General features: G+C 33.6%; 2 protein-coding genes across 3 annotated transcripts; one reads left to right on the forward strand and one right to left on the reverse strand.

Annotated features, from left to right (window-relative positions):
• Positions 1-1,502: 1,502 nt before the first annotated feature.
• Positions 1,503-6,335, forward strand: LOC116115229 (switch-associated protein 70). Its single transcript, XM_031401392.1, has 10 exons — positions 1,503-1,702; positions 1,799-1,903; positions 2,230-2,291; positions 2,408-2,491; positions 2,606-2,637; positions 2,781-2,862; positions 3,705-3,933; positions 4,179-4,406; positions 5,136-5,428; positions 5,717-6,335. Exons 1-10 carry the CDS (start codon positions 1,676-1,678, stop codon positions 6,075-6,077), a joined length of 1,503 nt encoding a protein of 500 aa, XP_031257252.1. The 5' UTR covers positions 1,503-1,675; the 3' UTR covers positions 6,078-6,335.
• A 993-nt stretch (positions 6,336-7,328) lies between these two features.
• LOC116115030 (transcription factor JUNGBRUNNEN 1) lies at positions 7,329-10,149 on the reverse strand. Of its 2 annotated transcripts, none has more exons than XM_031401177.1 (3): positions 9,766-10,149; positions 8,606-8,898; positions 7,329-7,826 (listed from the first exon to the last, which is right to left on the reverse strand). In XM_031401177.1, the coding sequence occupies exons 1-3, from the start codon at positions 9,959-9,961 to the stop codon at positions 7,425-7,427; spliced, it is 891 nt and encodes a 296-aa protein (XP_031257037.1). In that variant the 5' UTR covers positions 9,962-10,149; the 3' UTR covers positions 7,329-7,424. The 2 variants fall into 2 exon arrangements, with proteins under 2 accessions (XP_031257037.1, XP_031257035.1); XM_031401175.1 differs by having other exon boundaries at positions 8,606-8,901; positions 9,766-10,146.
• Positions 10,150-13,170: the final 3,021 nt, after the last annotated feature.

Here is a 13,170-nt window from a genome sequence, read left to right on the forward strand (position 1 = left end):
GATTGTGATAGATGCTAAATCATATGATAAATAAATAGAATTTTTGGAAGAGATAATCTCNCAGCTGTAGTAGCTCATTCTCAAAGTTAACTCTTTTGTTGTGAATGGTCTTTTATCATCCGTTAATCAAACAAGAGTGAACAATATGTTCCCACCCACAGTTTGGCGAAATGCAAGGGTGGTACCCTTTCTATCATAAATTTCAAATTCACACCCTTACATGGACGTTGTTAGTGACAAATGAGTTTAGACACAAGAGCAATGGATGCTTTTACCAAACTGCCCTCAAATCTTCTTCTTCTTCGTCTCCCTTCCTCTTTTTCACTGTCGTCGGCCTTTTGTGTTATATTGGTGGTTGTTTGTTTTTTTATTAGAGATTGAGTGTTGGGATTATGTTTGGAATTTGATTGAGTGTTTTTTGGGGTGTTGTTTGTTGATTTTCTGGGTTTTGGACGAATCGGGGATGAGAGATAGATTTTTTTCAGCTACTGGCACACCACCCATTCAACTAATTTCCCAAGTGAATTGCCTTACCATTTGCGCATGCACGTTTGTCTAGCGCCAGCGCCCAACACCTGTCCCCATCGGGTGAATTTCCAACAGTCTATAGCCCTACCCCAGCACATCCATTCTTCCCTAACTTTTAGCTGCCACTCCCGCTCGCCCATGGGTTCCAAGCTTTTCCGATCAAATCCGTCGACGACAATCACCCCCAATCCCACCATTAGCCACAATTTTGGTGAATTTTGAATTTGATTGGTGTTTTTTTCAGAGATTTTTGAAAGGAAATTGATATTAATGGTTGTTTGGAAGTTGATTGTGATTTATTTGGAAGCGTTTGACGCCAGAGAGGCGCCAAGATCGGTGACAAGTGAAAGAATTTTTTTTAGAAATGAAAATAAAAATGATCACTTTAACCTTTAAAGGTTAAAAGAAATGAAACGTCATCCACTTAAAGGTGAGACTCTAGAATTTATGAAACCAGGGGTACGAAACTTGAATTTCGCTAAACTTTAGGTGGGAACATGCCGTTTACTCATCAAACAATTGCAAACAACGAATATGTTAAACTAATAGCATAGTTTAACGCAATAATTTAGTTTTAAATTATTCTTATTGAAATTAAAGCTAGTCTGGAGAAAAAACAAAAAGAGCTATAAATTATATGACAACATCCTAGTTGAGTTTTTTTTTTTAGTTTGAGATTTGATTCATAGTTTAACAAACAAATTATATCAGGAGCATATTTAATTCCAAACACGTGTTCAACCTAATATTAAAACTTGATTTTAATGATTTAGAAAGATTGTGATAGATGCTAAATCATATGATAAATAAATAGAATTTTTGGAAGAGATAATCTCTTAAATGAATGCACTCTTTAATTTTGTAATAAAATAAAATAATCCTTTTTCTTATACTAATTTAATGTGCTGAAGCAATGAAGTGTATTAAAGTCCAAACGTCCGTGCAACAACGTATATAACACAAGTGAGAAATTAGGAAATGAAGTAAAATTAGAACTAAAAAATAAAAAATAAAAAAAGAGGGTTGATGATGACGTGGTCATCATCAACTGCTAGTCTATGAACAAACCTAACAGCCTTCGCCTGTTAAAAAACCCGAGAAAAAAAAATCTCATTTCGATTCGATTGTTTTGGTATTTTGATCTACCATGACTTCAACTAATGGTGCTTCCACGGTTAGTCTCCTTTTATTTCTCTCTGGCTGCATATTAATTTTTTAAGTTTTTTCAGTTTCGAGAGTATTTATTAGAGTGATTCTGATTATGGAGCAGCGAGTTGGGGATCCTGAGAACAGCTTGGAGAAGATCAAACGGCAGCTGGCTTCTGGGTCTGGTCGTCACTTGTTGCAGGGCCCACTTCTCAAACGATCCGAAACCGTAATTTTCTTATCTCTCCTGATTTGATTTGATTATTCATTTTAGGAGTTTTCATTTCGTGAATTTTAGCTTAATATAAGTTTGAAGATCGAAATTCAGAAACCCTATTTCCCTTCAGTGTGGATTGATATTGTTTAAAATCTATATTTTGATGTTAAATAATTCGTGTGATAAATTTGGAAAACCCGCGTTGACCTTTGATTGAATAGGAAGAGGGACATTTTGATCAGGCTTTTTAAATTATGCTTTCTCTGCAATTTGCTGAGCAATGTCTCTATGTGATGGCCTCATGGCAATACCAAACTAATTTATGTTACTTTCAATAGTTGAGGAAATGGAACGAGAGGTGGGTGATTCTGGACCCAACTACTGGGAAAATGGAGTACAAGTAAGTTTTTGTTTTTGTGTGTTTTTTTTTTCTTCTTCTTTTTGCTGTATATTTTTAGCTATGTGCTTGAATCTTTTCATTGCGACACATCAATTGTTGCTGATTCTGTGATTTAGGACAAGGAGAAATGAGCCAACCGTCAAGGGAATAATTACATTTGATGAAAACAGCACAATCACAGTGTCTCCTGTGAACTTCCAGTAAGATCAATGTTTTGGAATTAGTCTGCTTGGTTACATGACTGCTATTAGTTTTTCGATTGAGAAACTAACTTGGATGGTTATTAACACTGTTTTCTGTTTGTTGTAATCCAGTGGACTTCCCAAGTACGATGGCTGTTGTTTCTGTATCCATATAAATTTAATCTTCTTTTTTTTAAGAAAAAAAAATAGATTCGAGTTTGCAGTTTTTTGGTTCAGTCAAAAACTTCTGTTTTATGGTGAAGCTGGTGTTGCTTTACTTGCAGTTTTTCTTAACTGTATTGTTTAGATATTGGGACTCCACAGAAAAAAGACTACTTCCTTTGTGCTGAGACTCCTGGTGCTGCTAGAGCCTGGGTTGCAACATTACAGTAAGTATTTTGGTGTGGGTTTATTTTAATTTACTTTTCAATTTTTCTATCGTGAATAGTTGTCCTGCATGTTCGAATAAAGCATTGTCATTTCATTTCTTCCATACAGCTGGGGACCCTGGCTTCACAATTTAAATGACTTTACTATCATATTTTTGGTTGACCTTTTTCATTATTAAAAGGCATATTCCAAATTAATTGCTAATCAGTAACTAGATGTGATGATATTCATACAGAAGGAGATTAGAAGTCATTCGCTAATTCAGCTAGCTGTCCTTTGTGATGAAGTTAAACTTTTAGAAAGTTCATGATAAATTTGGATATCAAACTGCATTTGAAAAGAAATGATGTTATTATCATTGTTAGAGTCTAATGTTGTGCTCAAAACTAATTGTGAAAAAAAGTTTTGAGTGTAATTAGGCAGTATGTGTTGTAGCACCTTTTCTCTTACTTATGTAATTGATACTATAATAAAAGTTTTTTTAAGTGAAAGAAAACTAACTTTGGAGGTTTTCTTTCTTCCATACTGTATTTTACTGTGGTGGTATTGCATTTGGTGATTGTCAGTTATGAGGTTGAAGGATTATACTTCATATATATACATTAGCTTTCCAGAGGGAGTTCTGAGATTTTAGCTTTCCAGGGGGACTCCTACTTCTTTCAATTAATGTTTTGGTGCTGGGCTAACTTATTTTTTGCATTGGATCTTTGTTGGTACTATAAATGACATGTTCACCTCTTTCAGGACCATTTTAGTCATATTTTTTACTCCTTATATTGATATCGTTGCTGATTTTCTCTTCTCTGTACCTCTCTTTTTTCTGTTGACTTCCAACTACCAGTGCAGCACAATTGGTCCTGAAAGCCCATAAGGAGGCTGTAAACTCCTTAAGTGGAAAAGGCTCTGCAAGGTTAGGAACAGTTGCTACAGTTGTTGCTGCTGCGAATTCAACAGCGACGGAATGTTCTAAAGAAATTGAAGCTGCAATGCAGATCTCGTTGAGAAATGCTCTTGGAATGGTGAAAAATAGAGTTACTGATGGTCCTATGGATGATCTCACCATTATGAATGTACTCCTCCTGCAGTTCTCCAAAATAGTTTTTTTTTTTTTTTTAACTTTTTCCATTTGTTATTATGACACTCTGTCTGTAATTCAGTTCTTCTAAATGTAATATTTTCTGCCCAATACTGATCACGCAAGGCACATTACCCCCTGCAGATTGGCCACTTTTTTTTTTTTAAATTTTTTATTTATTTATTAAGCCGGCATTAATTCTGTTACTGAACATCAGTATTATGAAATAATCTCTTACAGGAGACACTACAAGTCAAGGATGAGGAACTACAAAATTTAGCTAGGGACCTTCGTGCTCGTGATTCAACAATAAGAGAGATAGCTGATAAATTATCTGAGACTGCTGAAGCTGCGGAGGCTGCAGCATCTGCAGCTCATACAATGGATGAACAAAGGAAAATTGCTTGTGCTGAAATAGAACGTATAACAAAAGATTCTTTGAAACAATTGGAGATGTCCATGTCTAAGGTACTAATAATTTTTTATTTTGTTCAATGAATTGTTATGTAGCTTAATCTATTATATGTTCTATGATATAGAATAATCAATTTAAAAGAAAACCATCTTTCAAGAAGTATGCTGTTAAGGCTCTGTTTGATACAGATGGTCCAAGTAGAGTTTTTGCAAGTAAAGCTTTTGTTAGTATCCATTCAAGAAGTATGTGGTTAAGGCTCTGTTTGATACAGATGATCCAAGTAGAGTTTTTGCCAGTAAAGCTTTTATTAGTAGCTTTACATTTAGGACCTCTTGATGAATTGCTGTTGTTAGTTTGTCTACCAATTGTAAAACTGTTGTCAAAAGGGTGCTTTATGTATTTAAATATTTCCATAATGAGCTGATAAATAAACCCGTCAGATTTTTTAGATTCAGAGATGATTTGAGCTTCTCCTTGTAGACCTAAAATTACTTCTTAAGGTGCAGTCAAACAACTAAAAGAGATTGAAAAGTGTTTCTGCATGAAAGAAAAAGTTCTTTAAACCATTTCAGAAGCCATGTTAAACAAATGCTTAATGTTCCTTACTATTAGTTCTAATTTACTTCACAAGAAAAATGTAAATGTGCAGTGTTGAGATGTCACTTTATGATGTCTTTGTTTTATGTTTGGATTGATAAGAAGAATGTAAACTTTTATGCTTGATTATATTATGTATTACTGTAACTGTTTCTCATTTGTTTTTTTTTTTTCCTAATCTGCAGCTGAAAGAGTATGAAGAAAAAGTCATGGCTCTAAGTAAAGAAAGAGATCAATTGATTAAGCAGAGAGACTCTGCTTTTCAAGAAGCACATCTATGGCGTTCTGAGCTCGCAAAAGCTAGGGAACGTGTTGTGATTTTGGAAGCAGCTGTTGTGAGAGGAGAGGAGAAGGTCAGGGTTGCTGAAGCAGATGCTGAAGCTCGAATAAAGGAGGCTGCTCAGAAAGAGGCAGCTGCTTTAAAAGGCAAGGAAGAGCTTCTGGCATACGTGAGTATGCTACAGGCTCAACTTCAAAGGTTTGTCATCTATCTCTCTTAGCCCTTATTGGGGGCATTCTGCTTTAAACAAGTTCATGATTCTTTCAATTCTCGCGTCCTTTGGGGCTCAAATTCTTGCAATTATTATATTTTACAGTATCTTATCATGTTAATTAAGCATTGGGATGACTGGAAGAGGAAATAAATCTATTAAAGAGGTTTACAAAAACCTGAGAATGTTGGATCCTTCAACTAGAAGTGAGGTTGTCAGGGATACCTTATGGGGAATTATAGTAGATACTAATAATACTCTGTTTCTGTTAACAGACAGCAGATTGACACAAAACAAGTTTTTGAGGAGAAAACTGAGTCCTCAAGTATTGGTAACTCTGAACCGATGACAAAGGATGTAGATTTGTCAGATGAGAATGTGGATAAAGCTTGTCTAAGTGTGTCTAGAGCAGTACCAGTTCCAGGGGAGAGCGTGGTCCATGTGGCAGTTGATCAGGTCAACATCCGGCCTATTGGTGATGGAGAATGGAGTGACATTCAGGCAACAGAGGCTAGGATAGCTGATGTTAGAGAAGTTGCGCCAGAGACGGAAGGAAGCAGTCTAGATATCCCAGTTGTTAGCTCACCTGTTAATAATCACCATGAGCAAGGAGCAAATTCTTTTCATCAGCCTTGATTTTCAAATTGACTGCATTTACGGTGGCCAACAGCCTTTACATGTAAACTAAAAATATACTTGACGGAAGAAATGTAAACTTTTTACCTTTTTTTTTTTTTTTGTTTGTTTACATACTGAAGCTATAGGGAGACTTTATGATATAAATTTTTTGGCATTACTTTTTAAGTTGTAAAATTAAGGACGGACATCCGAATTATTTCTGGAGAGGTAATTTAATTCAGGCATCCCCTGAATTAGTTCATTTGTTTATCAAAACAGCTTTCTGGTAAATCATTGTACCATAATTTGATTTACTTCACCGGAGAATTCTGTTGTTCGAATGAGGAAATATAAATAAATTTTCATACGAAAAGAGATATAATCAAGGGTATACAGTGAGACATAATCATTGATCTTCATTCTTAACTTTGACTGAAATTGGTGTCGCCACTGCCAATTAATTATGTTCACGTGACAGCAAATCGCCCGCGATCATCGTTTGACAATGATCAATCAAAATTTTTTTTCTTTATTTCTTCTCAAATAATTTATTTGACTTACTTTATAGTTTATGGATTAATTAATTGGTCTAGTCTAAAAATTGGTACGAGCTTTGGCTTTTATAAGTCGCGCGTTGACTCGATCAAGTGACTGTGACTGGAAACTACTACCAGTATTTATTTATTTTTCAATTCGTTGGCTTATTACAATTCATGAATCGGTAGCTGAATATGACATAAAATTGTGTTTACATGTATCCGATTAACAATATATCAACCCACCGTTATGAAATCATATAGTATCTAAAATCAATCCATTAAGTTGTATTCTTTCTCTTAAAATAACACCACATATAATGGGATTATTATTATTAAGACTTAAAAGTTATTTATCATATAAATTATCAAAAGAAAAAAAAAAAAAAAGCCAAACAATGACATGAAAAAAAAATAAAAACCAGCTATATGTCATATACATGTAACATATTTCCATACATCAAGAGGAAGGTTCTAACAGCAAGCTAATAATGAGTAAGTTTAATAATTCATGTGTAAACTAATAATTAAGAACGTAGCCAAATCAACGGAGTTGAAGCTTCTAACTTCTGCCAAAAAAAAAAAAACAAAGCTTCTGATAAGTATTGATGCTCTGGAAATCTGCATGCAGCTTCATATTCTTCTCGTACACCTATCTGGCCTCCTGAATTCGTATGAATATACAATTGGCTCTGGTATACAAGTATATCAGCAGATTATCATGACATGTAAATACTCAAAGTAACGCAGTAAATATGGCGACAAAAAGATGAAGTACTGTTATAGCTCCCTCTAAATATTTTATTAAATTTCCTAATTACTATAATGTTTATCTACAGTCATGATACAAGTGAGATTGGTCAGTTGCTAGCTCAACTACTGATCGAAGCTCATCCCAGTTTCCATATGTAAAGAAATCATCTCCTCTTGGATTCCAAAAGCTCGAATAAGAGGCTACTGTACTATTTGGAGAGTGTGCTGCAGAATTAAACTGATTCGTAAACAGATGGTTTCTTTCATCGACATGGTTGATAAAGGTAGGTGGTGGTTTCCTTTCTTTTTGTAGTTGAAGACCTGAATCTCCAAAATACATGTACTGCTCACTGCTGATATCAGATTCCAAGCTGCAGGTTTTTGAACTTGAATTAGTTGGGACGTTTTGTTTAAAAGGTGGTGTGTACTTTTTGTATGTTGGCACTCTTTTGAAAATCCTGCATAGTGTCCAGACCTCCTGCAAACCATTAAAAGAGAAAAGACTCGTTCAGTTCAGCTCTAGAAATTTAATGGTTAATTTTGAATTTACTTTTTTTTGGCAACCAAATTAAATGACCGACTAAACAACGAAAACGTACTTGATGCCCACCCCAAATAATTTTTTTTTTTGCTTAAAAAAAAAAAATTTATAAGAGTTCTAACTCTAAGTCCTTGAATTTGGTTACCAGGTCAGTAATCTTAGTACAGTATAGTTACATTTCCATTAAATACAATTATAATTAAACACGTTGCGGCATACCTCATTTGCATACAATTTTCTCTAATTAGCACATGGTTTTTTCATATTTCCATTAGACAGATTTGGACTTTTGGTTTGCTGAGAAAAAGAATTCGATTAGTTGCATTTGAGAGATACATTTCAACATACAAATAGTTGTCTAATAATTCATCAGTCTGAAAACTTACTCAATGATCGACTAGTTTATATTTTATTCATCAATATATAATCTACATCAGGTATGAAATGATCACACATATATACATATATTTGACTATAAGATTCTTATATCTCTCAAGCTTGGAAAGTGTATATAACTAGTTCAGTTAAGCACAGTGAACAAAGTATATAATTTTCATAACTATGACATAATGCAAGGATGAGAGACTTTCATGCATTTAATCACTTCCTTTTGGAGCAAATAAAAAGTATTTCATATAACAAACAAAAACTGAGCGCAAAGAATCAACAACTAAGAATGAAAGAACTGCATAATTAGAAAGAAATATTAATCTTACAGCTTCTTGGTTTGCAATGTCTTTGATATTTTTTGTATTTGGTGGAAGACGAAACTCATGCATCATCCAATCAGTTTTTGTGCCTTTACCAGCGCTACCTCGATAGTAAACTAAAGATTTCTTGAGGCCAATGCAATCATGAGGTTCTTTTACTGAATGGATGGGCTTGTCAATGCCTGTGGCTTTCCAAAATCCAGATCCTGTCACTCTATTTGGCCTAATGCTGTTTCTGTATTTCCTTCCTCTTATGCAGAAGAAGTACCACTCCCTGTGATCACCACCCACTGTGCTAACTTCTTCATTATAATCATCACAAACAAGAAATTAAGAACATACGGAGCCAAATTAGTCAATAAACAATATAGATATAAATTGCTGAAATTTAGAGAAAATAAAATATATTATATTAAGAAAATGCTCATTAGCTACAAGTGTCGCAGATGATACTGAAATATAAACTTTTTTAACCTTAAAGTATAGTTTTTTTTAGTCTTAACAGGTGTGATTAAAGGAGCGAAAATCATGCTTTGTTTTTTCCTTTTACTTTATTATTTTTTCCTTTTGAAGCGTCCGATTTTCATTAGTAAGCCGGCAAGATGGATACTTAACTTTCTTTCTTCTTTTCAATTTGGATCATATCATATCCAAACTAGATGTGCAGTAGTACAGAATCCTAAAAGAAAGATTAGCTTCAAACCCTTCACTAGCTAATATAAATATGCTTGGCGATTGACATATATAAAATGGTTGATTCAAATGGAACTTTCTTGATGCATGCTATATATATAAATCCTGTCGTTTTGGAATTGAAAATTAAGGTTGCACCAACATGTAAATTACTAAATAAATTATAATCCCGAATTTATTTTCTAGAACTGCTTTGCAATATTAGACAGATTAAGAAGAGAAGTTGAGAACACCATGGTGGTTTGAGCAACTGGTATATATCTTTATTAATTTGCTTTTCTCTCCTATATATTGGCATGCATATCTTAAGTTTTACGGGTAGAGATTTTATGCAGCAAAGAAGAAATTTAAAAGGGAGAAAGTCTTCAATTCCAGTTATCTTCATCAAGGATTCTGGAGTTTGAGCTATGAAGTTGAACCTTTTATATATAAAAAATAAGAAAAAATAAAGAAAAACTATAACTAGATCTTACTTGGAAGATCCCATGGATCGTATTTGTAGATATCGATCTGTTTGATAATTTCAATACTGATAGGCTTCTTCTCCACTTTTCGTCGCAAGTAAAAGCCAACAAGCTCTTCGTCAGTAGGATGAAACCGAAACCCTGGAAGCATAACTTCTTCATCGTTATTGTTACCTGACAACGTACTCATCTTTGCCACCTCCATCTCTCTCCGTCTTTACTACTATTTTGGACTTGTATATACAGTCTCAAATTAAGTAGAAGCTCTTTATATATATAGAATCAAGCTGCTTACCAGAATGTTGAGCGGTACTTGCGTTTGGTCAAGTCAGTGCTTTCATTATGAAGAGATTATAAGGCTACAAGAGATTAAGAGTCATGAGAAAAAGTCTTCCATCTGCTGATCATTCAAAGACTTCAGTTATTTTTTAATTTTTATTCAGTCTAATAAGGTGTATGCGATTACTCATTGTTCCAGAATTTCCTCATATAAGTTTTCTTTAATTAATTAATTGAAGTTTGTGATTGTGATCGGTAAAAATAAGAATATAATACATGAATAATTAACATTACCTTGTTATAAAATCCCTTGAAATTTTAGGTAATAATTAAAAGAGGAGGCAAATGTGAATGGTTAATTTGAATATAATTAATTATCTCCGGATAATCCACTGGTTCAATAGAGACTATTCGGTGTTTTACTCAAGAGACCCTAGTAGTCATTAGAGCTCTTACACAGCCGATAGTTTCAAAGTTTTGGAGAATTAGTTGAAATACGCATAATATAACCTGGACACTCTGGCCATAAAAGCAAAAACAAAAACTGCATGAAATTAGTAATGCTATAGAGCTAATGGCTATTAAAATGTTCAATAAAATTTAGTTGACAAACTCTTTTCAATAACATTCTCTCACAAATATAATATTTATTGTTGGACAGACGAGATCTATTATAAACTGATCAATTGTAAATTACTATGTTATATTTGTAAGAGAAAGTTAATAAGAATTTGTATTACTGCTTGGAAGTATGTATTGCATAAACAATTATAAAAATCTAGCCGAGCGGGCCTGCACTTTTGACAAAAGATTCCAAGTAGCCCAGGTTCTCAGAGAAATTCAAAGTTTCAAACAAGAAGATTTCAAAGCCATTTATTTTGGCGAAAATATCTAACAGAAAAATCAAGTGTAGAAGGAACATTGACCAATTTTTACCAGACCTTCAAAAACTTAATGATATCCGCCGTCACCCACAATTAATTTTAGCCATCCGTTATGGACTATATAATATTTATTGTATACTTCAAAAATTAAATTCAGACTAATTCAAACTCTAGCTTTATAATTATTTCCTTTGCCACGCCGGCTCCCAAAAGTTTAACCTGTTACTTGCTTGCATGCAGCTACTACTTTTGTTTGTCAGAAGGAGAAACAATCAGGGTTTAAAACGTACAATTAATGAATTCATATGATGCTGATGCTGATGCTCATATTATTTTTCTTTCATTCAATTAAATTATCAACTTAATTGATGGTTCTTTAAATTCAACGGAAAATTTGATTGATTTGATATGTGTTTGTATTGAGTAATGATATTGTATATTGAATAGATAAATAGGGAGACAATGGATTCCACTCATATGTTTTTTCACTTTAATTAACAACACTAATCGTATTAATTGAAAAAATAAATAAGACAGAAAAATTTTAAAAATAGACCTAAATTTGTTAGTTAATGAAATAGAGTACACGACTTTTTCCCACCCAAGGTTTGCCTTAATTATACTTTTCTATCAAAAAAATTTCAAAATATCACTTTTTCACCCAAAGTTAAAATTCCATTATTGCCCAAAGTATATTTTGACGGCAAAAATTCTCTTCGTCATCATCACTTGAATATTTTGTATTCTCTCTACAAAATCTCTCTCACTGCAGTACCTAATTTCTCACTGATTGTCGACCACCACAAAATTAGAGTTTTCTGTTTTTAGCTAATTTTTTACTGATTTCGACAGCAGATATTTAATCGGTCACCAGTACCATTCAATCCACTATCCTCCACTCTAGAAAACATATCTTGCCCTGACTCTTAGTAACTTGTCGAATGTTGGCTAAGAAAGAGAAGTGTATTTTGGGTATTAACGGAATATAAACTTTGGGTGGGAAAATGGTATTTTTAAATGTTTTGGGTGGAAAAGTGTAATTAAGGCAAACCTTGGGTGGGAAAAAGTTGTTTACTCTTATGATATACCCTCATACAAGAGAGAGAGAGAGAGAGAGACTGTTGAGAATAAGGTGACTTTATTGACTGCTTGGATTTTTCCGGATGAACACATAATATTGACTTTGGACCGCCCCTAAAGCTGACCTAAAACGAGATTAAATTAGTCGATTTTGTTAGGGTAACCGCATTACCTCACATAATAAAGCATACTTGATGAATTGAAAACGCAAACTTCACCTTAATTCTAAAACCTCGAGTACCCAGTAAATTAAGGGCGTATGCATTATTGTTTCTGTCCAGCCTCTTCAAAAATCTTTCTGTCAACGAATTCATGTAAGGAATCTTAAGTGCATTCACATGCATGGAAATATTGTTTCTATTTCATAAGGAAAAGTATATATATGTAAACTGAAACTGATCAGCAATTTCTGAAGGGAAGAGTTTAACATTCAATATTTTACTATTCAAACCACGTGTTGTCCCGCTCACTTAGAATATTATGTTGTTATATCTACTCCACGTACGATCGAGAGAATTCCGTATATGTGAGATGCAATTTCCTTCTCAGTTGTGGAAAAACACTTTCCTGGGTCCTCAATTTCATAATTTTCTTCGGCAGGTAAGAAAATTAATTTCCACTTTAATTTCTTAAATAAATTAACATCAATGGATGATCAACTTGAGGTACAAACAATAGTACATCTGTACGGTGAGACTTTTTGTTTAAATTAAGCTAAGCAATGGGAAATGAGCTCATAAGGAAAACGAACGTTTCCTACCCCATGGAAAGTTATAAAAGAAGAGAATGAAGATATATACCAAGGGTAGGATTGGATTTATCATAATATCAATTTGTATATTCATTCAATATAAAGTATATAAATTATTAAAGTGATAAATTGACATGTATGAAGCTGATTTTATTGACTGGTTGTGTTTTTTTCTGATAAATTGGCCGCCAAACTCTGAAAAACAAATTAAAGGTAATCAGTCAACATCTACATCGCAAAGATACGGCATACTGTTCAGTGTTCTTATCTTTTTGAAGGGGTAACTAGCTCTTGTTGATTATGAATCTAATCTTATATCACATGACTTTACTATTCTCGGCATTTTTTACCATTAAGCTGTGACTCCAGCATCGAGCTTCTGTGTTGTGTGTTAGCTTCATCCTGTGAGGTGCATGAATG

This window comes from Pistacia vera, unplaced genomic scaffold (genome assembly GCF_008641045.1).
Source record: "Pistacia vera cultivar Batoury unplaced genomic scaffold, PisVer_v2 Contig122, whole genome shotgun sequence".
NCBI classification, from domain to species: domain Eukaryota; kingdom Viridiplantae; phylum Streptophyta; class Magnoliopsida; order Sapindales; family Anacardiaceae; genus Pistacia; species Pistacia vera.

Excerpts from the sequence above, each read along its gene's own strand:
- LOC116115229 (XM_031401392.1), top strand. The coding sequence starts at position 1,676 with ATGACTTCAACTAATGGTGCTTCCACG. Across the intron at positions 1,904-2,229 it reads TTCTCAAACGATCCGAAACC|TTGAGGAAATGGAACGAGAG; the intron begins GTAATTTTCTTA and ends TACTTTCAATAG. Across the intron at positions 2,292-2,407 it reads ACTGGGAAAATGGAGTACAA|GACAAGGAGAAATGAGCCAA; the intron begins GTAAGTTTTTGT and ends TCTGTGATTTAG.
- LOC116115030 (XM_031401175.1), bottom strand. The coding sequence starts at position 9,961 with ATGGAGGTGGCAAAGATGAGTACGTTGTCAGGTAACAATAACGATGAA. Across the intron at positions 8,902-9,765 it reads CGATCCATGGGATCTTCCAA|AAGTTAGCACAGTGGGTGGT; the intron begins GTAAGATCTAGT and ends ATTATAATGAAG. Across the intron at positions 7,827-8,605 it reads ACATTGCAAACCAAGAAGCT|GAGGTCTGGACACTATGCAG; the intron begins GTAAGATTAATA and ends AATGGTTTGCAG.